The sequence below is a fragment of the Epinephelus fuscoguttatus genome, linkage group LG12, assembly GCF_011397635.1.
Source record: "Epinephelus fuscoguttatus linkage group LG12, E.fuscoguttatus.final_Chr_v1".
NCBI lineage: Eukaryota > Metazoa > Chordata > Actinopteri > Perciformes > Serranidae > Epinephelus > Epinephelus fuscoguttatus.
In genome coordinates, this window is record NC_064763.1 from 15,550,481 (window position 1) to 15,576,003 (window position 25,523).

A 25,523-nucleotide genomic window follows, 5' to 3' on the forward strand; every position below is an offset into this window, starting at 1 on the left:
GTATGTTTTAGTGTCATTTTAAGAGTTCCACACTGTATTTGAAATACTCAGGAATTGTCTTTGTTATTTAAATAAACTAAGTGAAAAAATAAATAAATACAAAAATCAACCACAAAAATATTACACTTGATTCAGCTGATCGATAGAAAATAATCTGCAATTCAGCTATTCAGTCATTTTTTTCAAGCAGAAATCAGAATCACTAGTTCAAACTTCTTCAGCATGAGAGTTTGCTGCTTTTTCTGTTTTACATCATTTTAACCGTAATATTTTTTTTAGATTTGGACTACTGGTAGGACAAATTGATCTATTGATCAATAAAAATCAGCCAACAAAGTGATGTAACTGGACTGAAATAATTGTTAGTTATCCCTAAAAATATCATATAGCAGACAGACCATTAAAGAGTCAATTCATACTTGCCCCAGTTTGTGCTTCGTTGTGTTAATAAATAAATAAAGAGCACATACTGGCACAAACCGGGTGTGAACCTGTTCCTAGAAGTGATGGTATTGGGGAGCCATATTCAGAGGTGTGCGTGTGCAGTTTTTTCACCGACTAGTCACATTTAGACCAAATTTCACTCTATTTGCAATAATGAGATTTTTCATCCTCTACAAACATGCAAACAATACCTTATTGTCATTATGGAGCCTTATCCTGGTGAAATACGCTCTAAATGTGAACATTCAATAAATGTCTTGCAACAGTCTGTGAAAAACCATTCACTTTTGAAATCGGTTCTGAACGTGTTTTTACTAGTGACCGTAGTCGTTTTTTCAATGGAAAATGCTTGCCAGAATTAAATAAATTTGGTTTTGTGACGTGTTGATGTTGAAACCGATATTAGCTGGTTGAAAAGAGGGTTAAAAGAGGTCTTAGACGTTCAGACCGAATACCAACCACTTTTCAACCAGACACCAACACTGAAATCCCGGTTGGTGCTCACTGAGTTAACTTAATAAAATAAAAGACTTGCAACTCGACTTGGACTTTAAAACCAATGATTCATAGCTTCACTTGAACTTGAGCCTTTACACTTCAAGGTTCCTTTATTGTCATTGTACATTGACTTGAAAATACTCTGTTAGTTAAAAAGTGTCAGGTCTCCATTTATTTCTCTTCATTTCCTGAGTCAGCTAACACTGAACGCTATTGATTCCCAGCAAGTCGACAATTAATTCACTTTGAACCAATCCATTGGCACCAAATCAAGTTGCAGCCAAGAATCATGAAGACCTAACATTACTAGTGAGCAGCAGTTGGAAAAACATTGTACCAATAATAATTTTGTTTGCGTACAAAAACTGTAGGTGGACAACAAAAAACAAATTGTGTTAAGCAACCCGCACAGGTCAAAAATTTCACATAAATTTGTACAAATATTAAAAAGCACTCATGATTTTGAACATTTAAAATATATGTTATTAAAATGACATTACATTTGGTGTAGAGCTCATTATTTGGGTGAAGAAACTCAAAGTTTAGGACTTGGGATTTGACTTGCAAAACAACGACTTGGTCCCATCTCTGGCCATCTCTAACTGTGTGCTTTTATTTTGAAGGACAACACCTACTCTTTCCGGTGTTACTCTGCCTCGTTTTGTTTAATTTAACTTTTAGTTGACCTCGCTGTCAGATTACATATTTGACTGCACACATTCCATGAGAAGACATGCAAGTTTGTTCACATTTCTATTTTGTTGTGCACGTTGTATCCTTCAGTCCAGTTAGCCGACTAGCTAACAAACTAACTAGCTAGTTAGCTCGCAGCGATGTCAACGTGGCGCAGGCTGCATGTGAAGGTGCGGACGGCTCATGGATTATTACTTGGCTCCAGACCGGGGACCCAGCGGTACACATGGCTGTATGGACATTTATCGTTATGTCAAAGCCTGAGTACGGGCACACCTCTCCGGAATGACTTCTTCAAAGGTGAGAGACAGCAGAGGAAGTGACCGAGAATTAACAAGCTAACTTAGCCAAACCCACATTGAAAAAAATCCTCAAATTACATAATAATTTGTTAAATCACAAATATATGCAATTTGTAGATCACATTATAAACTATGTTGAAGTGTGAGATGTCTCTCTACAATTCGGCTTGCTTGTAATCTTCCAAAAATCACCTATTTTTGTCAGAATGTACCTTTTAACAGTTGCTCCCACTGCTCCTTACACTACCATGACAGCACATTTAAAGCTACTACTCTTAGTATGTTTCAAGATGGTACTAAATATATATATGCCGAATTGTAGAGGGGCAGTTACAGTTTCAGAAAATGTATTAAGTTTTAAGGTGCAAGTTAACATCTGCAGAATGATGATTAAGTAGAATAAAATGTGTGTTTTCGTGGGTCAGACCTGGAGGCCCAGCTGGCAGCTATGAGGAAGAAGGCGTCAGACGCGCTGCCCGGCAGCAGCTGGTCTCCCCTGCAGATCAACCCGGACCTTCCGCCGGAGAGGGCCGACGTAGTGATCGTAGGAGGCGGTGTGATGGGCTGGTCCGTCGCCTACTGGCTCAAGCAGAAGGAGAGGGTGCGAGGAGGGGTCAAAGTGGTTGTGGTGGAGAGGGACCCAACGGTGAGACCCCAGTGTTGGAAATTCTGTTTGTGTAAATTTTTTCATGCATGTTGCTGAATCAAAGCCTTCACCAGGGACCAAACGGGTCTAATGGGTGAAAAAACACTTTATATACACTGGACAAAAATATAAACGCAACACTTTTGTTTTTGCTCCCATTTTTCATGAGCTGAACTCAAAGATCTAAAACGTTTTCTTTATACACAAAAGACCATTTCCCTCAAATATTGTTCACAAATCTGTCTAAATCTGTGTTAGCGAGCACTTCTCCTTTGCCAAGATAATCCATCCCACCTCACAGGTGTGGCATATCAAGATGCTGATTAGACAGCATGAATATTGTACAGGTGTGCCTTAGGCTGGCCACAATAAAAGGCCACTCTGAAATGGGCAGTTTTGCTTTATTGGGGGTGTCTGGGGGGGTCAGAAAACCAGTCAGTATCTGTTGTGACCACCATTTCCCTCACGCAGTGCAACACATCTCCTTCGCATAGAGTTGATCAGATTGTTGATTGTGGCCTGTGGAATGTTGGTCCACTCCTCTTCAATGGCTGTGCGAAGTTGCTGGATATTGGCAGGAACTGGAACATGCTGTCGTATACGCTGATCCAGAGCATCCCAAACATGCTCAATGGGTGACATGTCCGGTGAGTATGCTGGCCATGCAAGAACTGGGATGTTTTCAGCTTCCAGGAATTGTGTACAGATCCTTGCAACATGGGGTCATGCATTATCATGCTGCAACATGAGGTGATGGTCGTGGATGAATGGCACAACAATGGGCCTCAGGATCTCGTCACGGTATCTCTGTGCATTCAAAATGCCATCAATAAAATGCACCTGTGTTTGTTGTCCATAACATACGCCTGCCCATACCATAACCCCACCGCCACCATGGGCGACTTGATCCACAACGTTGACATCAGCAAACCGCTCACCCACACGACGCTACACACGCTGTCTGCCATCTGCCCTGAACAGTGAAAACAGGGATTCATCTGTGAAGAGAACACCTCTCCAACATGCCAGGCGCCATCAAATGTGAGCATTTGCACACTCAAGTCGGTTACGACGATGAACTGCAGTCAGGTTGAGACCCCAATGAGGACGACGAGCATGCAGATGAGCTTCCCTGAGACGGTTTCTGACAGTTTGTGCAGAAATTCTTTGGTTACGCAAACCGATTGTTGCAGCAGCTGTCCAGGTGGCTGGTCTCAGACGACCTTGGAGGTGAACATGCTGGATGTGGAGGTCCTGGGCTGGTGTGGTTACACGTGGTCTGCGGTTGTGAGGCCAGTTGGATGTACTGCCAAATTGTCTGAAATGCCTTTGGAGACGCCTTATGGTAGAGAAATGAACATTCAATTCACGGGCAACAGCTCTGGTGGACATTCCTGCAGTCAGCATGCCAATTGCACGCTCCCTCAAAACTTGCGACATCTGTGGCATTGTGCTGTGTGATAAAACTGAACATTTTAGAGTGGCCTTTTATTGTGGCCAGCCTAAGGCACACCTGTGCAATAATCATGCTGTCTAATCAGCATCGTGATATGCCACACCTGTGAGGTGGGATGGATTATCTCAGCAAAGGAGAAGTGCTCACTAACACAGATTTAGACAGATTTGTGAACAATATTTGAGGGAAATGGTCTTTTGTGTGTATAGAAAATGTTTTAGATCTTTGAGTTCAGCTCATGAAAAATGGGAGCAAAAACAAAAGTGTTGCGTTTATATTTTTGTTCAGTGTACATGCTCTAACATCATGCAAAGCATCCTATAGAATAATTCAATAATCACACCATCATCTGTGTCACCTGTAATATATTCTTTGCTTTGCTCTGCACATCTTGGCATCATCTTGTAGTTAATCAAAGAGAAACAAATCATCCAAATCTAAAACAAATTCTACTGTAATTTTTAACATATTGTATCAAACCTAAATCAGTTAAACTCAAGTTGTAAGACAACACCTCAAGTCAAAAGCAATAGATCCAGGGTTCATCCCAATATCCCTCCTCGACTTCTCGATCCTCTGTCCTCAATTACTTGACCCGGAAATTGATTGACACCCGCCATCTTGATGGACATCTCAATTTGTTAAATGCGTAGTCTTTTACCGACTGAGGGAGTTCAAGTATCTCGGGGTCTTGTTCACGAGTGAGGGTAGAACGGAGCGTGAGATGGATCAGCGGTTTGGTGCGGCTTCTGCAGTGATGCAGGTGCTGCACCAGTCCGTCATGGTGAAGAGGGAGCTGAGCTGGAAGGCAAATCTTTGGATTTACTGGTCCATCTACGCCCCAACCCTCACCTGTGGTCATGAGCTCTGGGTAGTGACCAAAAGAATGAGATCACTGATACAAGAAGCCAAAATGAGTTTCCTCTGTGGGGTGTCTGGGCTCAGCCTTAGAGATAGATGAGGAGGACGGATATCTGGAGGGAGCTCGGAGTAGAGCCGCTGCTCCTTTGTGTCGAAAGGGGTCAGTTTAGGTGGTTCGGGCATCTGATCAGGGTCCTCCTGGGCACCTCCTGTTAGAGGTGTTCCGGGCACGTCCCACTAGTAGGAGGCCCCAGGGCAGACCCAGAACACACTGGAGGGATTATATATCTCATCTGGCCTGGGAACACCTTTGGGTCCCCCAGGAGGAACTGGAAAGCCCTTTAAGTCTCTGATATGATTTGGTACAACAGGTGTGGGGGTGACTGCAGAAGGTTTTACGGATACTAAAATTAAATTGTATTAAATCTCTCCAACCAAAACTGTGAACAGATGAATGTAGATAGCAGACGATTGATTACATCCAGCACAGACGGGCTCAACGTTCCACCGTATTCCAGAAAGTCTAACAGGCCAACACTCATCACACGACAAGATTCAGGATTTAAAGAGCAGACGGGAAACAGAAATCATTGACTTTGCAATCAACACTTGCAGCTGTTACTAGATGAGAGAAATGAGGGTAAACACTTTGGAGGAAACTGCTTGAGAAAATGGTGTTTGGAACCCTCATTTTGGAAAGAATGAGGGTTTTAATACCACAATTATAAAGAAGAAAATCGATCTATTTAAGGTGGAATAGCAGATTTGCTGTTCATAGGCGTCTGTAGGCCAGAATATCGGCTGCATTATCAGCTTTACATACAGCAAGACTCTACATAATTATGCATTAACTCCTGTCTCCTACGTGCTGTTCTCCCCAGTACTCCCAGGCCTCCACCGTGCTGTCTGCAGGGGGGATCCGACAGCAGTTCTCCTTGCCTGAGAACATCCACCTCTCCCTGGCCTCCGCAGCTTTCATGAGGAACATCAATGTAGGTGTTTGTGTGCAGCCTGTGTGCAGCCTCTGAACGAAGAGCCTTTAAATCATTAAATGTGACTGAGAAATGATTTATCTGTGTTGTCTCAGGAACACCTCGGCGTGTTGAAAGAAGACCCCGTGGACCTCCAGTTTAACCACTCAGGATACCTCTTCCTGGCCAGTGAGGAGGTGGCTCACATCATGGAGGAGAACTACAGCACCCAGAGGTGTCGGCCCTCTTTCATTCAATGCAACTGTGCGATATCAGAAAGATAAACATCACTTCCCTCCTGTGTGAACGTATAAACAGACACTCAGTTTTGACTTGTAGCTCTGAGCCTTTAGGGATCCAGTTATTCATCAATAAATGATCTCACTCTGTGGTTGTAGGTCGGCAGGAGCCAAAGTTTCACTTCTGTCTCCGACACAACTAAAGGAGAAATTTCCGTGGATAAACACAGACAGTGTGGCGCTGGCTTCATATGGTGAGTGTGGATAATACACAGGTTAATATTGAATTACTGATATGGGTGTATGAGCACAAGGTAAACAGAACGTGATATTGGCAATGGAGCCACACTTGTGTAGCACCTTTCTGGTCTTCCGACCATTCAGCCCTTCCTGTGTCCCCTAACTATTTGTGGGGTCCTTTCTTAAATGAATTTATACACCTTGCAAACTCTTACTAAAATGTGAATAAATATTACAAAATAAACAAATAAGAAAATAAAAGTTTGGGGTAGAAAGGGTCAAATCTGGGGGGGGAAAAGCCTTAAAGGGATAGTGCACCCAAAACTTAAAATTCAGCCATTATCTACTCACCCATATGCCGAGGGAGACTCAGGTGAAGTTTTAGAGTGCTCACATCCCTTGTGGATGTAGCAACACAACGGAGGCTTACAGCGCCCCAAATTCAAACGTCCACGTGTGTTCACATGCTTTTGCTGGTCGTGTGCTCAAGCGCGCGCACGTGAGCAAGGTGCACAGAGAGGCAGTTAGAGCTACAGGCTACAATGAGGCTAAAAACAGAGTTCAAATGACGTTTTTCCAAACTACGGACAAGCAGTATGGAGATATTCTGTTGTTTCAATTATGTGTTTTTGGACGTTTGAATCTGGGGTGCCGCAAGTGTGTAAGTTGTGTTGCTACCCCCTCTCCCCTTGGATCTCCACAAGGGATGTGAGGACTCTAAAACTTCACCTGAACCTCCCTCGGAATATGGGTGAGTAGATAATGGCTGAATTTTAAGTTTTGGGTGCACTATTCCTTTAAAAACCTTAATAAACCTGGTCCTCGGTGTCATCCACCTCAGCTAATTAAGTGTATTTTTTTTTCTCATATTCATATATTTTTTAAATTATTTTATTCTTTATTATTTTTAATTATTCCATTAATTATTTAATTACATTATTATTTGAATTATTTTTATTTTGTTTTATTTTTATTTTATTTTGTATTTTTCTCTCATAATTTTAATTGTATCAGACGTTTGTAAAATTCAAGTATTATGTTCAGCATTAATCTTACATGCATGCCCCATTGTAGATACTTATTTACACTTCACATTTTTTGTGTATTCATGCCAAGTTTGACTCCAATAAGTCAGAAACGTCTGAGTGTATCAACCCTTTTTTTTAACAGAGTTAACTTAAGTCACCTTTTGTCCTGACTCCCAGGGTTGGAGAACGAGGGCTGGTTTGACCCCTGGACTCTGCTGAACGCCTTCAGGAGGAAGGCCATCTCGATGGGAGTCATTCCGTGCTGTGGAGAGGTCACAGGTTCGTTATTACGGCCTCTTAATATAAAAACACCCTGATTTAACCTGATTATCATGTCCATGGACCTTACTATAAGAACACTTCACTCTTGAGCTCTACATTCCTCCTGTTGGTCAGTATCACTGTTATGTAATGGACACATAGTTAACTCACACGTTAATCAAGAAGTTTTTTTGACACAAGAAGCCACAAAATGCAGTTGGACCGGTCATCTGTGGTACAACACGTTGTATTTTAACTAAGCTGTTGCACACTGACTTTTTAAGGACTCTGATTCTGTGTTCACGTCAGATTGAGTTTTGTGTAAAATCAGAAAGCTGAAGAGTAAAATGTAGTTTAAGGTGCTGTCAGACCTAGAGTTGTCTCCTTTGGTCTGAATCAGGGACTAATTTTGTTGAAGTTGTAAAATTACCTAGAGTTGGTTCGTGTTCTCACGGCATCATTTACAAGCGGACCAGATCAAATGCCTTGTGTGAGAAAGCTGCTCTTGATTGGTCAGAATTTCCATGTGGGAAAAATCCAGGAAGTAAACCAAATGTTGAAGAAGAGTACACTTGCAAGATAAATGTGACACTTTCTAATGTCACAATGGAGGGACAACTACGCAGGTTGATTTTAGCGCTGCTCATCGTGGACTATATTGCTGTCATTGTTCATTTTAGTCAAACCATACAGTTTGAAAACGAGGCGCGGCTCCAACTAGAAAACAATGTTTTGATGCATTGGATGTGCTAAATGTGCATATTAAGGCAGTACAGGAGGAGGTGCACATTAATAATCCTCCAGGACTGTAACATGCTCATGTTTAACCCAAACAATGTGTCATGTGACTGCAGTTGGTTCAGATCCACGTCAGAACACGTTCTCACCACAAACGAACCGCACCAGAGTTCGTTTGTAACGGGGCCGAGACCACCTCTTCAAGAAGGTCTCAGTCTCTTTGGTGTGCACCCGGGTGTGATTGCTGTGTTCACACCTGCCCAAACAAACCGCAGGTGTGAAAGCACCCTCACACATGTATATAGCTGACCGATTTAGGGCCCAGTTTTTGTGTTGCCTGGCGTTTCTGTGCTCTATGTGCCTGGTGTATTTGCCAGAGCGCTTCAACTTCTTGAGTTGAAAAAACTTCAACTCAGGGCAGACGAGCACCCCACCTCATCTCTGCTTTTTTCCCCAATTGTGCGATTGGATGATTTGAGAGGCGGGGCGTCTGTGGTGATCACGACAACAAGTATACAGTCAGTTGCTGGATACCCAGAGCTATATGACTCTACCCTTTGCCTGTCCATTGTAGTAACTAGCTACTAATTACTGTAACTAAAATATAGCTCAGTAAATGTGAGGACAAATTAACAAACATAAGACAAAACTGAGCGCAACAACACACCCTTGCAGCCATCAGCAGCGCCACCTTGTCACATCAACCAGCATAGATCATCTCATTTGAATTATGTTCAAAGTTTTTACGTAAAACATGCATAGAAAAGGACATATGTAGTTTACACCCCTGTCCCCTGTGGTGATTTTCATTATGCCTGTGTGAATGCAGAATGAGTTTATTGATCTACTTAAAGCAGAGGCCGTCTGCTGGCTGGTGTTAATGTTTCTATCTCTTTCACAGATTTTAAATACACAACAAGCAGGATGATGAGCGGTGATGGTGATCAGATGGATATCAGGAGGATAAGATCTGTCAAAGTAAGTAGGACCATGGTGTTCTCATGACAGTATAATCCAGTATCATAGAGCACGTTTTTTATGTTTAGTTAACAATATAATTTAAATTTAATTTAATATGATCACCAACATGTCAGGATCGTCTTTTTTCTCCATGCCTTCTTAGATTGATATATAAAAGAGTTGGTTGAGCAACACATTGAATTTGCTTCACAGGTTGTTCTTTAAAAGCACAGCCTGTCTACTTGTCTGAACCAAAATAAACAAAAGAGAAGCCACACTATGCCAAAACTTGTCTGACAGGTCACCATAGGTGCCTGAGCAATGGAGCAAGTGGAGCAAACACATCCGCATTATTTCATTAGGAGGAGCAAAGTTAAGGTTTTGCTACTCCACTTTTTTTCCTCTTAAAAAAACAATCGTTATTCAGTCCTCGCAGTCAGGTGATTTCGTTTAAGCAGCCCATATCAATAATAATTTTATCGGCAACTGACAAAAACAAGTAGGCCTAATAAGAAAAGAACATATTTCGGTCAGAGTTTGAGAGGCAGGTCTGTCTCTTAATCTGCTTCTATACTCTGTTTCTGTGGTGGCGGCGTGGGTGGCGAGCAGTATGAAAATGCTTAAGTGCAGTCTGTGGTTTGAACAGCAGCCCAAGAGACAGCGAAACGCCTGGGGGCAAGGTGGGACATCTTGGCACTGGTTAAATGGAGGGAAGTTTACCGTAGTTCATTTACACAAACTACCCAAAAGTATCACTTTTAATAACACACAGCAAAATTTAAAGTCTGAGTCCTGCAGTCAGGAGATGTAGGCCTATTATCAGGACAATGTATTTAAATTTACCTGATGTTTGTTCAAGGTGGGGCTTTTAATTCTTATATAATGCTGGAGTAGTTTAATAAATAATATTGCATCATATTGTGAGTAAAATCTGAGTCTGTAACATCACCAGTGACATTTATCTGTCAGATAAATGTAGCAGTACAATGTTTAACAGGTATACAAGTATACAGTTGCTTTTTTAAGGGAACTTTAGGGGTCTTTTTCAAGTTATTTTTTGGTACAATGAGTTGGAATAGTAACATAATTCAGTATTTTTCATATCTAAACATATTAGATCTATAACTGTTTGGGCCCTTTCAGTTGGGGGCCATTATGGTAAAGTCCAGATTATTCTCTAATTTCCTCATGCAGGCTCCACTCAATTATTATGCTGTTCTCTACACCCCCAATCTAACTAATCTTGACTGGTGCAGGTGGTGAAGAAATGCAGGAAATTTGTTTTAAATTACATTTTTTGGGGGGTTGCTCCTACAGATCCTCCACTAATTATGTATCTTTCACGTTTCCTCCCCCATTTTAAAATATAATTAAGCATCCATGCTTAGAATGTTCTTTTTTATGCTTTTAAAGATTTGTTAACATCAGTTATAGACCTGCAACACACTTTGGGTCACACTTTTTTAATGGAAGAGCTGTATTACCAATATAAATAAAAGTTTATGTATAAAAACAAGACAACTAACTTTAATTAATGTAGCTGCTATCTTGGCTTTAGAGGATTTTGCTCTCTCTAGTACCTGCTTTGTGACATGTAAGATGATTTACTAAAATTCCTTTAATTTTGATTAATTAAATGAGCGCTTACTCAGTTTTTGATTGTAGGTTAATGTAGATTTTATGGTTGTTAATTATGTATTCATGAGATGAGATTTTAGGTGCAAAGGTAAAAAGTTCAAGAGCCCTTACATTGAGTGAACTTGCTGTTTGTATTTTCAAATAAAATACGGATAAAATACCTTTGTCCTCCTTTGGACATTGCAATAGCTTTATTTATGTGTTCTGGTAAATTAAAAAAATCTGAAAAGCATTAAAAAGGTCTTTAGAACCCCAAAATATGGCTCTCTGAGTTTTGCAGATTCTTAAACTGCCTCCAATTTCCTTTGAACTTTGACATGAGGGTGCTGCCGCTTTTATCTTGAAAAAGCATGTCTTTAAACTCAGTGCAGTTCCAAGGGGGGGGGAATAGTAGTGTTAATACTAATATAATGTTGTAATTGTTAAATTTTGGACCTTTGTGCACTTTTTACATAAAAAATAACATGCTTTTTAGATATAATAGACGTGTATATATATATATGTTTGTTTGTTTGTTAATACTAATATAATGAATGGTAGTGTTAATACTAATATAATGTTGTAAGCGATTATATAATTGTCTGGTGTTGAGCAGGTGCAGATGCCCAACAGTCTGGAGTACCAGCCGGTGGAATGTGCCATTGTGGTGAATGCAGCTGGAGCCTTTTCTGCTAAACTGGCAGAGATGCTGGGAATCGGCTTCGGTCCAAAAGACTCCATTGCTGGAATCCCACTGCCTGTTGAGCCTCGCAAAAGGTCAGTCATTGACTTAAGGGGCATTTTTTCCCTCTTAAAAAGGGACTGACAGTTCATTAGTATTCTGACTCCACTGGAAAACTAACTAACTTTATAGTGCCAACTCTGCTTTAATTTGAGGGGGGTTCACTGCCAAATCTGATGAACTTTGTAAAAGTTGTAGCCCTTTTAAACTTAAAGGGTTAAACTGAGCTGTGAAACTTTCACTGCTCACCCTCAACCAAAAAATTTTTTTTGAAATTGGTCCAGTACTGAGCGAGAGCACTGCAGCGAAACAGGCTGCAGCGTAACCATTCCGTACTTTGTAGGGTTTTAATTAATATGTTTTAATAATAAATTTGTTTGTATATTTCTGTCATCATTTGTGTCTTACATTTTGTCTGGTTTTAAAAGTTTTGAGCCGATGTTAAGGGTTTTAGTGTGATTCAATGTGTGAGGAAGATTCTGATGAAGCTAACGGGGATCCAAACTAATGAAACGTATATTCTTTTAATTGTTAAATTTTGGACCTTTGTGCACTTTTTACATAAAAAATAACATGCTTTTTAGATATAATAGATGTGTATATATATGTTTGTTTGTTTGTTGGAACCAAGTACAAGCGGTAGATATTATATTGAATATATTGAGTCAGGTATAAAAATGACTAAAAATGTGTCCTTACTTCAGCTCCTCTGTTAAACCTTCACTAAACCCTTCTTCATGCTGCCTCAGGAGCTCTCGGGCCGATTCAAATGCTTTTGTAGAAGCTTTTTCACTCAGACAGGAGCAGAAAGCACTTACATTTTGACCGTGCCTAAAACTTCCAACTACAAGAATTAAATTAACTGAATGTTGGCAGTAAAAACCTCATCAGTGCTGTAATGACAAGAAAGTACAGTTTACACGGGACTGTGAGAACCTCAAGATAATAACTTGCTGTACAACTTAAATTCTTTTCTAGGTATGTGTATGTGGTCCACTGTCCTGACGGTCCAGGTCTGGACACTCCCTTCCTGATTGATTATTCTGGAGTTTACTTCAGGAGAGAGGGTTTAGGAGGAAACTACATTGCTGGGGCATCGCCAGAGGAGGTTTGTTAAAGTTCAAAGCTGTTTTCCTTGACTATTTTTATAAATAAAACTTGGAAAAGTTTAATAGAAGGTGTTGTTTCTTCCTCAGGCAGAGGAGCCAGATACCAGTAACCTGGAGGTGGACCATCAGTTCTTTGAAGACAAGGTTTGGCCCAGTTTGGCCTCTCGTGTTCCAGCCTTCGAGAAGCTGAAGGTAGGGTTGGGATACGCTGACATAATAAAAACTGCATCCTTTTTTTTCCAGCTTTGTCAAAACAAGTGTTTAAAATGCTGTCAAAGATTTAAAGACTTAAAGACTTCTACAAAGGTGGTCTTTTCATAAAACTGTGCTGTCTATACAGTACAGAGGGAAAAGGCTCATTTCATTTTTGATTAATCTGCTGGTTATTTTCTCCATCAATCAATTTACTGTTGTGTTCGTAAAAACTAGTGAAAATACTGAGAAAGGCCATCACAATTACCCAGAGCCCAAAGTGACACCTCCACAATATTTGTTACATCCAACCAATTTGGCAAATCTTCACATTGAGAATCTGGAACAATGAAATATTTGTACATGAAAAATCCCTAAATGATCAAAATAGTTGCCCTTTGTCATTTAATCAACTTATCATCTCGCCTGTACATTTTCATGTTTTGTGTGCAAAAATCTTAATTTGTTAAGTAACTAAAGCTGGGGGTGTCGGTAGCGTAGTGGATAGTGCCGGCACCCCATGTACAGAGGCGATGCTTCGCTGCAGCGGTTGCAGGCTCGACTCCGGCTTGCGGCCATTTGCTGATTGTCACCCTCCCGCTCTCTCCCTCACCCCATTTCACTAAGTAAGTAAAGCTGTCAGATAAATGTAGTGAAGTAAAAAGTACCTTAAATTTGTACGTAGGTAGGGAATGAGAACAACTGTGTCGCAAATTCAGCTTTTTTAAAACTAGTACAGATGATCACAGAGAGCAGGGGGGAGCTGAATGAAGGGTCTAATGGCAGACAAATGGGACAAACAAGAAAATATCCAGTGGTTCCTGTGTTGTTTAGGTGTTAAAAAAATCAGACGTATTGGTGTATTAATGTAGCCTGAGCCATTTTCTTTCTTGTTCCCTCAGGTGACGAGTGCGTGGGCAGGTTACTACGACTACAACACCTTCGACCAGAACGGCATCATCGGCATGCACCCACTTATCAACAACATGTACTTTGTCACCGGGTTTAGCGGCCACGGCCTGCAGCACTCCCCCGCGGTGGGTCGATCTGTGGCAGAACTGATCCTGGATGGAAACTTTAAAACACTGGACTTGAGCAGCTTCGGCTTCAGACGCATTCTGGCCCAGGAGCCCATGTTAGAGAGGAACATTGTATAGAGGAAATGGGACCAGGACTCATACCCTTCATGCTGCTGACAAATTACTATAACAACTTCAGTCTTGTTTTTTTACTAAATGTGAACATTATTTCTATCAGTCGCATTTTTACTCAGAGATTCCAAAACGGCACCTTTGCTTTTGTATACAGAGACAAACAGTGCTGTCATCATGCTGCCCCAGTGTGTGATTTTAGAGAGCATGCCAGTGATCTGGAAGCAAAAGAGACATGAAGGCATGACATGTAATGCAACAGCGTGGGCATCTAGTGTGACGTAACATACATGTCAGCGGTGCTATCAAAACAATAACAATGGCAGACATGGCAATAACAATCATTTACCATCCCTGTTACACAACAGTTCATCTCATCCTCTGCTGAAGGGTAAAGAGCTGCCAGAACTCATTGTTTTCCCAATTTGTGGACATATTCGGACACTGCTAGCTGCTAACTGCTACCTGCTGCCAGATGCTTTTTAAATCTCCTGGCAGTAGGTCGCACACATATTATGTCTATATGTCACATCCATCCCGTCCTGCAGGCTCACACTTTATACACAGACGTTAATTTGGCACTGTAACTACCTCTGCAGCCGGCTTAAAAGCTGATTTATAGTTGTACAAAGGCTCTAAGCAGACTGTACCCCGTAGTCTAAACAAGCGGCCTACATCATTGTGAGCATTTATACTTTTTAATTTTATTTTTTATGTTTTTATGTTTTTAACTAGGTACGACCCGTTGTGATCAGCAATCTCTTTTTCAAGGGAGAACTGGCCAAGCCAGCAGCGTCAGAAAAAGTTACTGCCAAAAAACAACACAATAAAAAACACTAAAGATACACAGTAACATGTAGAAATATTAGAACACCTACAATGACAAGAACCAACCGATTCATTCATTCTGGTACTTATTTGTGCAGTTGTGTGTCTGCATCGCTCTGCAATTACACCTTTAAAACGAGAGTTGGGATTTCTATGCTGCTCTGTTGTGTTTCTGTGAAGCGCATTTAAGCTTAATTGATTTAGCTAACACCTAAAACATGGCTTGATAACGACAGCATTAAACAAAAGCACAAATTCGTCTTCTTTCAAAGTCACAAGGTAAAACAAATGTCCTATGCTAGACACGTTTTCCCCGCATATACAACATGCTAACATAATTAGCATAAGCCAATGACATTTTCCCATTGTATAAATTAGCCAAGCAGCTAGCAGACTTTTCCTTCACTCATATGAAGCCAGGATAAATCACACACAAGACTTAAAATTTTCTTTTATGGGGGCTTTATTGTCTTCACAGTTTATTATTTCGTATCTGTGAAATAATTAACAAAATGGTTTTCAGCTTATAATAAACACACAGTCTGCATCATCGCAACGTGTAGTCACATTTCTGGGAAGGTGCACGTCAGGCTATGCTGTAGGCTATGAGTCAGTGCAGAGGTCTAAACCACACCTCAAGGTGCAACAACTCTGTCCTGCAATTCCGTGATCGTACCTTTTGTACAGAACGGCGAGGCGGAACAACCAAAGGCAGCACCAAAGGGGCCGGTGATATTGACACTGAGATGTGGGGATGTGGTGTCATTGTTACAATGAATCCAATGAGGAAGAAACTTCAGTAGGAGGAAACTTTGAGAAAAGACTGAAACTGTTTGCTGAAGGGGAAACGTTGACTCAAGAATGGATGGAGGGAGGGAGGTCAATCAACTGCTCACACACCCCGTGTACAATATAGAAAATACCAAAGTCCTCACATCTGCCTTTCAGATTTCTGTTGAATCTGGGTGTGTGATGGCGTTGTGCAGCACAGCTTTAGTCTATTCATTTTAATAGAAACATCAGCAGCTTCTCCAACTGAGTTACTTATACATCATGTATACTGTGAGTGTGTGTGTACAGTGTTGCAGAATCACATTGGATCCCTTTTATATTTAAATTCATTGATCATGTATTCGTTATTGTACCGTGATTTACTCGAATCTGTACCGTAATTTCAATGTTTTGTATAAATCAATGCAACAACATTTTATAAATGATCAACATTTTTGTATAACAGTGCACGAGTCGTGTCATCATTGCATGTCTCCATCTGAGACCAGATTCAGTTTATTTTAACCACATGGCAGTACTAATAAAAACAGAAGCTAAGAAAGTTAAGAAAGGACTTAATACATTTGAATTCCCTGCTGAGAACTACAAATTTAAAAACCTCTGAATTTGTTGCACTGAAAAATGTTGAGTGACTTTGTAAGTAATTTCACAAAGGAACTATTTTCTTTCTACTGAACTAAAGTGATTAGATTTTGGTGCTCAAAGATTAAAGGTCAAGGTCACTGTGACTTGGCATCTGTCTCCATTCTCATGATTTCTTGAAAAGGTCTTGATGGAATTTCCTCAAATTTGCCACAAATGTCCACTTTAAGGGAGGGGCTGATTGGATTTTAGTTGGTCAAAGGTCACTGTGACCTCCCAAAACATACATTTTGGCCATGACCCAAGAATTAATTTGCTAATTTTGACAAAACTTCACACAAAATGTCTAATTGGATATGATGATGAAGCGGTGACATTTTATATCCAAAAGGTCTACATTACTGTGACATCATGATGTTCTATAAAAACACTGTTCTGGCCATTATTCAACATCAAAAGTACAGAAATGGAGACATTTGGTGAGATACTGAATTGATGTGTGTGAAGCATCCATGTATTCACAGACATGGATGTTAACTGTAAGTGCAACTTGACTGGCTTCATAACATTTCATCCTGAACTTCGACCCTCTTGCTCATCTATCTGTTGCCTTGGAGATAAAACACAACGCCATTTGTTGAGCTCCCCAGAGACGGAGGTTACTGCTGTTGTTACTTTGCAGTGTCTGTAGCTTTGAATTTTAATTTGCATAAGTTAAGTTGCTGCATACATTATTGATTCTAACAATCACAACCATAAAATTACGTATGCATTTCTCTGGGGTGCCCACTGGCTCACCTGGTGGAGCGGACACCCCATGTACAAAGGCTTTGTCCTTGCCGCAGTGGCGGATTCCAGCCTGCGGCCCTTTGCTGCATGTTGTCCCCCCTCTTTCTCCCCTTGATCTGTCCTATCTAATAAAGGCAAATTGCTGGAAAAAATACTCAAAAAAAAAACAAACAAAAAAAAACATATGCCCTTCTCTTCCATTGTTATTCTCATAGTTGAATCTATTCATATTATTACTACTGACATCAGTCACTGCAGCTTTTAACAGCTGTCAGTGAGCTGTCATCTGTTTGCGACTCAGTCGATGGGACGTATTGTGGGTCAGAATAGCCAGAAAACCATGCTGGCTTGCATACTGCAAAATGCAAGCGGATGCAGGCGAACATCTTGGTACTTTCTGCATACTCTACTTGACATATAATGTATTGGATATGCTAAATCTTATTCTTGCTTACTAAATAGTTTGATAGTATGGGTACTGGAATGCACAGTACATCTCACGCTGTCAACATCAAGAACCTTCCGTCCATGAGTAGATGCACGCTTCCTTTTGCGCAGTGATACAGTTGGTGGCTGGAATTTGGTAGAAAGACAATAGTTCCTACATGAAACTGCTCACAACAAGGTCTGTGGATTATCTTGAGTAACCGAATCATGATTTCTGGAAAGAGATATTGCTATTGAGTTTTTCAGATGTACACAAGCTGAGTGCCACCTAGTTCCATTGTACTGGAGAGAAGGCAGACATCTCTACAGCTCTCTACATCTCCAACACACTACAACTCACAAATAAAAAGCACTACAGATCAGAGGAATAATATGTATTTTGGATTTTGGGATGAAGATAAGTATTCCTTATTGATTATATTTCACAATTACATCTTTGGTTGCTCATATGATTCAAATCCCTTCTCCTGCGTATACAACATTACAAGGCGTTTGGGTGTTGTATAGGCACTGTGCACCAGATGGAGCCATTTGTGTTTGGTTTTTATATCAGGTAACCAGCGTGGAGCATCATCCCACTTTTAGGGTAAACGCTTAAGCTTAATTTAGATTTGCATGTCTAAAGAGAGTGAATATTTTAGGTCAGTAACAAGAAGAAAGTATGAATGTATCAATCATTCATCTGTCTCTATTCTATTTCAAAACTATCCTCTTAAAATTAAATATAAAATGTCTCACAGTGATGAAAACAGCTCTTGAGCATGTTACAACTAAGAGTTCATTAGTAATACTTAAAGCCACGGAGAAAATGCAACGTTCTTGTAGAACATGAGCAATAAAAGCGCCTAATTCAAGACCCTGATACTCTTTACACTATTAATGCTTTTTCAAGTGCAGCATGTACACTGGATTAATGAGGTGCATGCATATTAAAGTGCGGCATCTGCTGGTCTTAGCTACGAGGTTACTTACCCAAAATTTGCTTTGACATGTTTAGATAAGGTGTCTTGTTTAATACCCCTCACATATTAATATCATCTCATGTGTACACCAAGGTTTTAAACGCACTCAGGATCAACATAAAGAGATCATTTCTTAGCAGTTAGTTCATCGAGGCAGGGTCTTGTTTATTTAGAGAATTATTCTTTCTATAAGGCCCAAAATGATGACCTGAAAGATGTAAAATGTTTGTGAATGGTCAGTCAAAGAGGAGAATACTGCGAATACTTCCCTCTGGATTAATAAAGTATCCCTCTATCCATCTATCTTCTATCTATACCAGCCCTGCATTTGAAATCCAACTTAAGTAGAAGTAAAACCACTAAGTCAGCAACTAAAGGTTTCAAAAGTGACACCTATTCTGTAAAAAAAAAGACCCTGTGAGTGTTACAATATTATATATGACATATATGACATTATCAGATAAAGCAGTGATACTCAGTTTACAGCCTGTAGGACAAATCTGGCCTGCATTGGGTGCTGGGTCACCACAACCATTTTCTGATTCACAATACAAATAAATTGATTCAAATTGGGATTTTTTTGTGCTTGTACTGTAAATAAGGTGTCAGAGTCCTTGAAAAACATCAAAATATAACATGTCTATCCCCCGGGCCCCCGGACCCCCAACAGAGGTCCCGGCTAAGCCCTGAGTGTCCTTAAATCCTACAAATGCCCCTGCATACACCTCATCTGTGCTGGGCTGTTGCAACTGGCATCTGGCCTCTTGTCATTTTAGCGACAAGTGGAACCTAAAGAGAGCAAGCTGAGTATCCCTGGTTTAAGGGAAAGTTTGATACCGATCTGTTTTTATGGTAAATATGAATCTACAGTTAGCAGATTGTTAGAACCACTGGTCTAAACCATAGTTGCTTAAAGGAGGCCCTCAGAAACATTTTGTATGGTCCCCAATTGTGACATGAAATGCATGCATTATATCTTAATCATCTACGGTCCATTTCAACACTTTCACTTTCAAAAGCTCACATTTGCTCAGCCACTGTGTCAAACTGTGCCCCCCTATCAAGTGTCTGTCAGGTTGTAGAAAGCTGCTAGTTGAATGGCAAACAGTGACACCTGGACAAGCATGTCCAGTTGCCTACGATAAAGCACTTAAGATGGTTAAATGTAATTAGTTACTCTCCACCATTTTACATGGTCTGCCAAGCTTGCTAATACAGCGTTGTGGTTTTCTTATGCAAACAAAAGATCAGGCATGGTGACACCAGCCACATCCTCTGCAGGTTAACTTCCTGCAGTAAAGTGCAACACATCTGCAAAAACATCAGTGAAACACACAGAGCAGTCACTGGCAAAACCACACCAAGAGATTAAGTAGAGACACCTTCTTTGTGTCTGAGGTTATTCTGAAAGTACACCTGCAAAAAAGCCCCTGTACCAAACTTTAATGACTGATACAATGTTGATATTGAGACTGCAAACTACAGAGTGCTGGCACTGAAGATGATGTTAATTCTGCTCATACTGCAGCAACAAATCATCTCCTGAAGCATTAAATTAAAACCACCAGAGTTCAGATTATGCATTCTTCAGATTTCTGTGATTATTGTGATCACAGCTACTACAATTGCACATTCATTCCTTTCTGATGATTGAACTGTCATTTCGAATTTACCAGCAGTGGGTAAAGCACTGCACTGTGAAATGAGAATATCTAACTATACAAGTACTGAGGAAAGGTTCTCTTTGACAAGAGGCTTGGAAGCCAGGGTGTAGGCTCTGTTTCAACATTTGGAGGGGGGCACATACTACATTTGGGGTCGGGGGGTCCTCCCATAAGAAATTTTGTGTGGTAAACACCTCAAGTCCCTTTTCTGGTGAAAATTTCACGGTACTTCCTGCTTCAATTGTGCATATAGTTGCTTCATCTTCTTTCTGTTTTATCAAAGATTGCAACTGTTGCTTTTGAGGTTGCATACTGCCACCAACTACATTACCAGAATCATTTTTATGTCTATGAGTCACATTCTAGCAGTTTGCAAAAATGTCCTCTGCTACCTTCATGATTTTATTGCAAGAGCCAAATATACATGTTCAAATTATTGAGGGGGGCATCTCCCCTGCGTCCCCCCCAAAATCTACACCTAAGGTTGAAAGTTACAAGCAAATGGCATCATTGTGCATGAGGAGGGTAAAGGCCCAGACACAGCAAACGAAGGCTGACTGCTGCATGTGTCACCACATGTTGCCTGTGTCTTAGCCAAAAAGTTGCACTTAAACACACTGCAAAGACTACAGCCAATGACCAACTAGCACATACGTTCTGCGTCTGCGTGTAAGGAAATAACTCCATACTGACAGGCAGCAGTTGTCTTATGGTCATTTAAAAAGGGAAACTGGGAGACCAACAAGAGGGATTCAAGATAGATTCATGCTGGCAGTTAAACCAATCAGAGTGATTTATGTCATGGCTGGGTCCGATGTTGATTCAACATGCTTAATTGGCCAAAAAACTGCCGACAAGGGCCATTTAATGCCAACAGCGCGGAACACACCACAAAACTAGAGAGACGATCATCGACGGCCCATCATTGACCGACAGCCGACTGTTGGCCTGGTGTGTCAGGAGTAGGGCTTGGTATCGGTACTTGATGCCTTTAAGGCATTGACCAAAATAATCAAGTACCAAGTAGTATCAAAATGTCTCCAGTCAACCAATACCTGCATTCAATTCTTTTTTTGTGCAGTGGGTTTGAACCCAGACCCTCCTGACTCCCCTCTGGATCAACAAACTTTCTGTTGCTTAGGTTCTTGACAAACAAACTTCAACATCTGCCCAGTTAGCACATATTAATACAGCAGCAGCAGCAGCAGCTGACATCCTGCACAACAAACTAACAGACATTGGATGGCCTGACTCTGTTGTTAAACCCATCAATAACCATTCAGTAATATTTGCCTTGTGATGCTAACAGTTAGCCCCGTCAGGCGAGTGCTCAAAACTCTTCCAGGGTAGAGTTTGCACTCCTACAGCAACAGCTACTACCCATGCAGTCTGTGATGACAGGGTGAGCAGTTCAGAGTGCCAATTCGCCACCAAAACAGGTATATGGCTATACTTGGGGGTGGACTGGCTATCTGGCATACCAGGCAGTTTCCCAGTTGGCCGATGTGCCGCCAAAACACAATGCTGATTTTTACTTCTTTTCTTTTCTTTTTTTTTTTGAACAGGCCTTTACAAGAAACAAAGTTCAATTCAGTGGGGTCTTAAACGACTTCTTTAAACAATTAAACTAAGACTCGACCAAAAACCCTGTGGCTGAAGACTGAAACCCTGTGGTGTTTTCCACACTCCACATGCTGTGCAGCACACCTGCCTTCAATTAGAGGTTAATTCCAGGTCAGGTGATGCATTAAAGTGACTCACAAAGAAAAAGGAAATAGTAAGGGCTTGCGAGAAATGCCTCCAACACACACACACACACACACACACACACACACACGACATTTCCACAATAAATAGATGCAGAAAAGGCACCAGAATGCAGGAAATTAAGTGCTTGACGCTCAAAAAAGAGCCCCAGGACGCCTCTCTAATATGTGTCCCCTCAAATGTTGAAAGTAACACCTTTGTATCATATTATATACATATATGACTTACATTTGCGTGATTGATTGTGGTGGGCCAAAATACCTGGGCCAACTTTTTGTCCCAGTCCATCCCTGTCTATGCTACACACCTCTGTATTCACATTATAGGTATCAAATGAAGTACTCTGCTGGGATCGGTGTCACTTTAAGGTATCATAATTTCTAGCAGTTCTAATCTACGCCTTTGGTTGGAAGTTACAACCAAGCAACCGCACTGGGCACATGGAGGGTTACAGAAACACACTGTAATGTAATTCAGAGGTTATGAAAAGTTCTCTGCTGGTTGCCAGGCAACTGGTCCTGACCAAGAAGCAGTCCAACTCAACCCCCCCCATACAACGACCACTTTATGTGTGGATTAAACAAACAACAACATGTTAATCAGTGAGCTTTAGAGAGATGCTGTAGGCAGATTTCGTGACCTTTGGACATAGCTAAGCTAACTGTTTACCCACATTTCCAGTGTTAGTGCTAAGCTAAGCTAACTAGGTGCTGGTGCTGGCTTTTGGCAAGAAAGCAGATGAGCTTATTGCACAAAATGTGTAACTTTTCCTTTAATATCTTTATGTCAAGCTCTGTACACAGCCGGTGCTTCAAACACTTGCGTATTCTGACCTTGTTGTGGCAGAGAGTTAGTACAGTAGCTTTTAAAAGTCTTGCAGGGTCTCTGCAGTTGAATCAATACACTGCCTGCATCTTCATCAATCTCCTGCTTCCTTCATTTACATGCAGTTAGTGGCATCTGTATCCATCACTGAAGGGCATCTTATCAATTCAAGCTCTCTCTCATATCATAACAGCTAAAGGAAATGTGCTCCACAAATATGAAAATGCTCCTTCTGCAGCCAAGAGAATATTGCAAAGACATTTTGTCCCCGCAGCTCTTCATTTTGATGCAAATGTGAGGCAGCCCTGCAGGTTCGAACGGAGGGGGGAAGGGGGACTGGGGGAGACACAACTGAGGGATTTCTTTGTGAGGCCAAACTCAAATCCCAAATGTTCTCAGGGCTGAAAACAAAAACAGCATGGGTGCTGCACCGGCCACGTTGGCCCCTTCAATAGATGCACCTTCTGGCACACAAAAGCACTGAGGGCTCCCTCGCCTCACCGTGCCTCCTGGACATTCCCCCTCCTCGTGTTGGTGAGAGTACACTGACAACAACTTCAGCCATCATGGATCCAGTGCTGATGAAGTCACTGGTTGCATTATAAGACTTCTCGGTGACTGAGTGATGAAGGGAATCGCCCTGAAGTGACGCCCAGTGGGAGCTCTCTGGCTGGCTCCTGCGTCTGTATGAAGCCAGTGTACATGGTGGCATGTGGCTGGGATTAGGAAATTTCACTGTGGATTAAAATCTTTCCAGCGCCTCCATGGCCACTCGCTAAAAGAAAGGAGTTGAGCGGAGCACTCTGGGCCCATGGTCTCTCTGAGCAGGTACGTTCAACTAAACTTTTATCTGTTTCTTTCTACAGAACTGAGGGTGTTGAATCATTTCCTTATAAAACTTTGAGTTTTGAGACGTCTTTAAAGTTTTCATTTCTCTAACAACCAAAATGAGTCTAACACCTAACACATACAAGAATTTTTTCACTCATGAATTATAGCTGTTAACATTTTTATAACTTATTACAGAGTTTAAACATGATAATAAACTGTCTGTAGTTCTCATACTGTGGTCTCCAGCAGAATGTTCAATAGTGGCTTTGACAATTACGTAATACAAAGAGCCAAAGGAATCCAGAACTAACTGCACTTATTTAAACCCTTATTAAAGCTTTATAACAACAGCAAAAACAGTTTTTATTGTTTGTCTATCAAAGTATGTATGTAATAAGGAGTAATTTATAATAAAAAATACTTTGTGTGGTCATAAACTGTTTGACAGTAGACAACAAATATAGAAAATTATTCTTCTTATTCTTAATGTCTTAAAGCTTCCAAAAATAAGTTTCTCAAATTTAAATCTTGAGTCTGTTATGTAATGGTCTGAGGCAGGGGTAGGCAACCTGCAGCTCTGGAGCCACATGTGGCTCTTTAGCCCCACTCCAGTGGCTCCCTTCGGCTTTAACTAATAAAAAAAAAACAATAATTTGGAAATAAATAAGAGTTATGTTTTTAACATTTTAATTTTCATTTATCAGTTTGGTAGGCTTAAAGTAATTCTGGCTTTCTCCAACTGTAAAAATGTGTAGCCTTTACACTGAATTAATATTAATATTAATATTTCCGCAACTAAAATATGCGTCAATCGACTTCAGCTCGGCTCCTTTTCATCTACATTTTGCCAAATCTCCATAGCAGTAGCTACAGTAGTCTTGAGTCTCTCTAGCTTGAGTAGCTACGGATTCCAAATCCAAAAACGAAAAAGTTTTTGGAAGAAAGTTTAACTGACCCTTCGCTAAGTCCCGCCCCCAGACGCAGACTGGCCAATCATAATGTGGCATCGGGCTGGCTCAGACCAGGGTCAGACAACAACACAGCTGTGCTCCACTGACTACAATGCAGTTCTTTCAGATTTCCTTCATTTTCAGGCAGGTTTTGTGGATCTGGAGCTAAATGTTGTGCCTGGGACACGTCGTGTATTAATGATACTCGTTACCTGGAGAGGTTGGGAAAAGATATACGTTTCTTCTCTGTTCCAAAACCAAAATCAGACCCTGAAAAGTGTAGGGTTAGCTAGCTAGCTACTGAAGATATAGCCTACTGAATGTATATACACATGCTGCTTTTGCTTTTTAATGATTATAACAGTGAAACAAAGGCCGACCCTGCTGTACAGGAACCAGTGAAGGGAAGCAGGGAAACTTTGCTGATATTCAGCCAGCTGTGTGTCATCGCACTGTGCACAGATGAAGGTTGTTTGACTTTCCCCGGAGATCCCTGCCCGTCTAGCGGCAGAGGTCCAGGTGCTGGCAGCGGCACGGTGGCTTGCAAACACCGTTCATCTGCACACACTGCCATGCCACACAGCTGGTTCAATATAAAGTTTCCCTTTATATTCATTGTGTTCTGTGGCGATCAGCAGTGATGTGGTGGTTCACTTTTACACTGTGATCTGTAGCCTATAGTTCGGCTTTAGCTTCTAACTATCTTTGTCTTTTTAACCTGTTGTTGCTGCTGAGTCAGTTTGACATCCTGGATATATCCTTCAAACACAGACTGTAGACCCCTCTGTCTGCTTCTCTCTGGAATCACTCTTTCATTTTTCCAAAAATACGATAATATTTCTTCAGGGAGTGCAGTTAGTTACAGTGTGGGCTCCATGCTTACTGCGACAGCTTGTTGGACCATCACAAAGGGGCGGGGCTTAGTGAAAGATCAATTG

General features: G+C 41.0%; 2 protein-coding genes and 1 long non-coding RNA gene across 3 annotated transcripts in view; 2 read left to right on the forward strand and 1 right to left on the reverse strand.

Annotated features, from left to right (window-relative positions):
* On the forward strand, positions 1–16,215 carry foxred1 (FAD-dependent oxidoreductase domain containing 1). The gene is made up of 11 exons (XM_049591261.1): positions 1–1,935; positions 2,363–2,583; positions 5,782–5,892; positions 5,988–6,106; positions 6,270–6,364; positions 7,556–7,657; positions 9,279–9,355; positions 11,571–11,731; positions 12,675–12,804; positions 12,893–12,997; positions 13,900–16,215. Exons 1-11 carry the CDS (start codon positions 1,776–1,778, stop codon positions 14,152–14,154), a joined length of 1,536 nt encoding a protein of 511 aa, XP_049447218.1. The 5' UTR covers positions 1–1,775; the 3' UTR covers positions 14,155–16,215.
* Positions 2,380–25,523, reverse strand: part of LOC125897831 (uncharacterized) — a 23,855-nt gene continuing 711 nt past the window's right edge. Inside the window, exons 2-3 of the long non-coding RNA XR_007450526.1 lie at positions 7,537–7,640; positions 2,380–2,516 (exon numbers count right to left, since the gene is read on the reverse strand). This is a non-coding gene — a long non-coding RNA (uncharacterized LOC125897831). The remainder of the gene's footprint in view (positions 2,517–7,536; positions 7,641–25,523) is intronic.
* The window catches only part of kcnj1b (potassium inwardly rectifying channel subfamily J member 1b), a 5,742-nt gene continuing 2,733 nt past the window's right edge, over positions 22,515–25,523 (forward strand). The window contains exon 1 of the mRNA XM_049591264.1: positions 22,515–23,632. Coding sequence (XP_049447221.1) covers positions 23,616–23,632 — 17 coding nt within the window. The 5' untranslated portion in view covers positions 22,515–23,615. The remainder of the gene's footprint in view (positions 23,633–25,523) is intronic.

Bases quoted from the DNA above. Each gene is read 5' to 3' on its own strand.
- foxred1 (XM_049591261.1), top strand. From the start codon at position 1,776: ATGTCAACGTGGCGCAGGCTGCATGTGAAGGTGCGGACGGCTCATGGA. The intron at 11,732-12,674 runs GTCAGTCATTGA...ATTCTTTTCTAG, and splicing joins CCTGTTGAGCCTCGCAAAAG to GTATGTGTATGTGGTCCACT. The intron at 12,805-12,892 runs GTTTGTTAAAGT...TTTCTTCCTCAG, and splicing joins CTGGGGCATCGCCAGAGGAG to GCAGAGGAGCCAGATACCAG.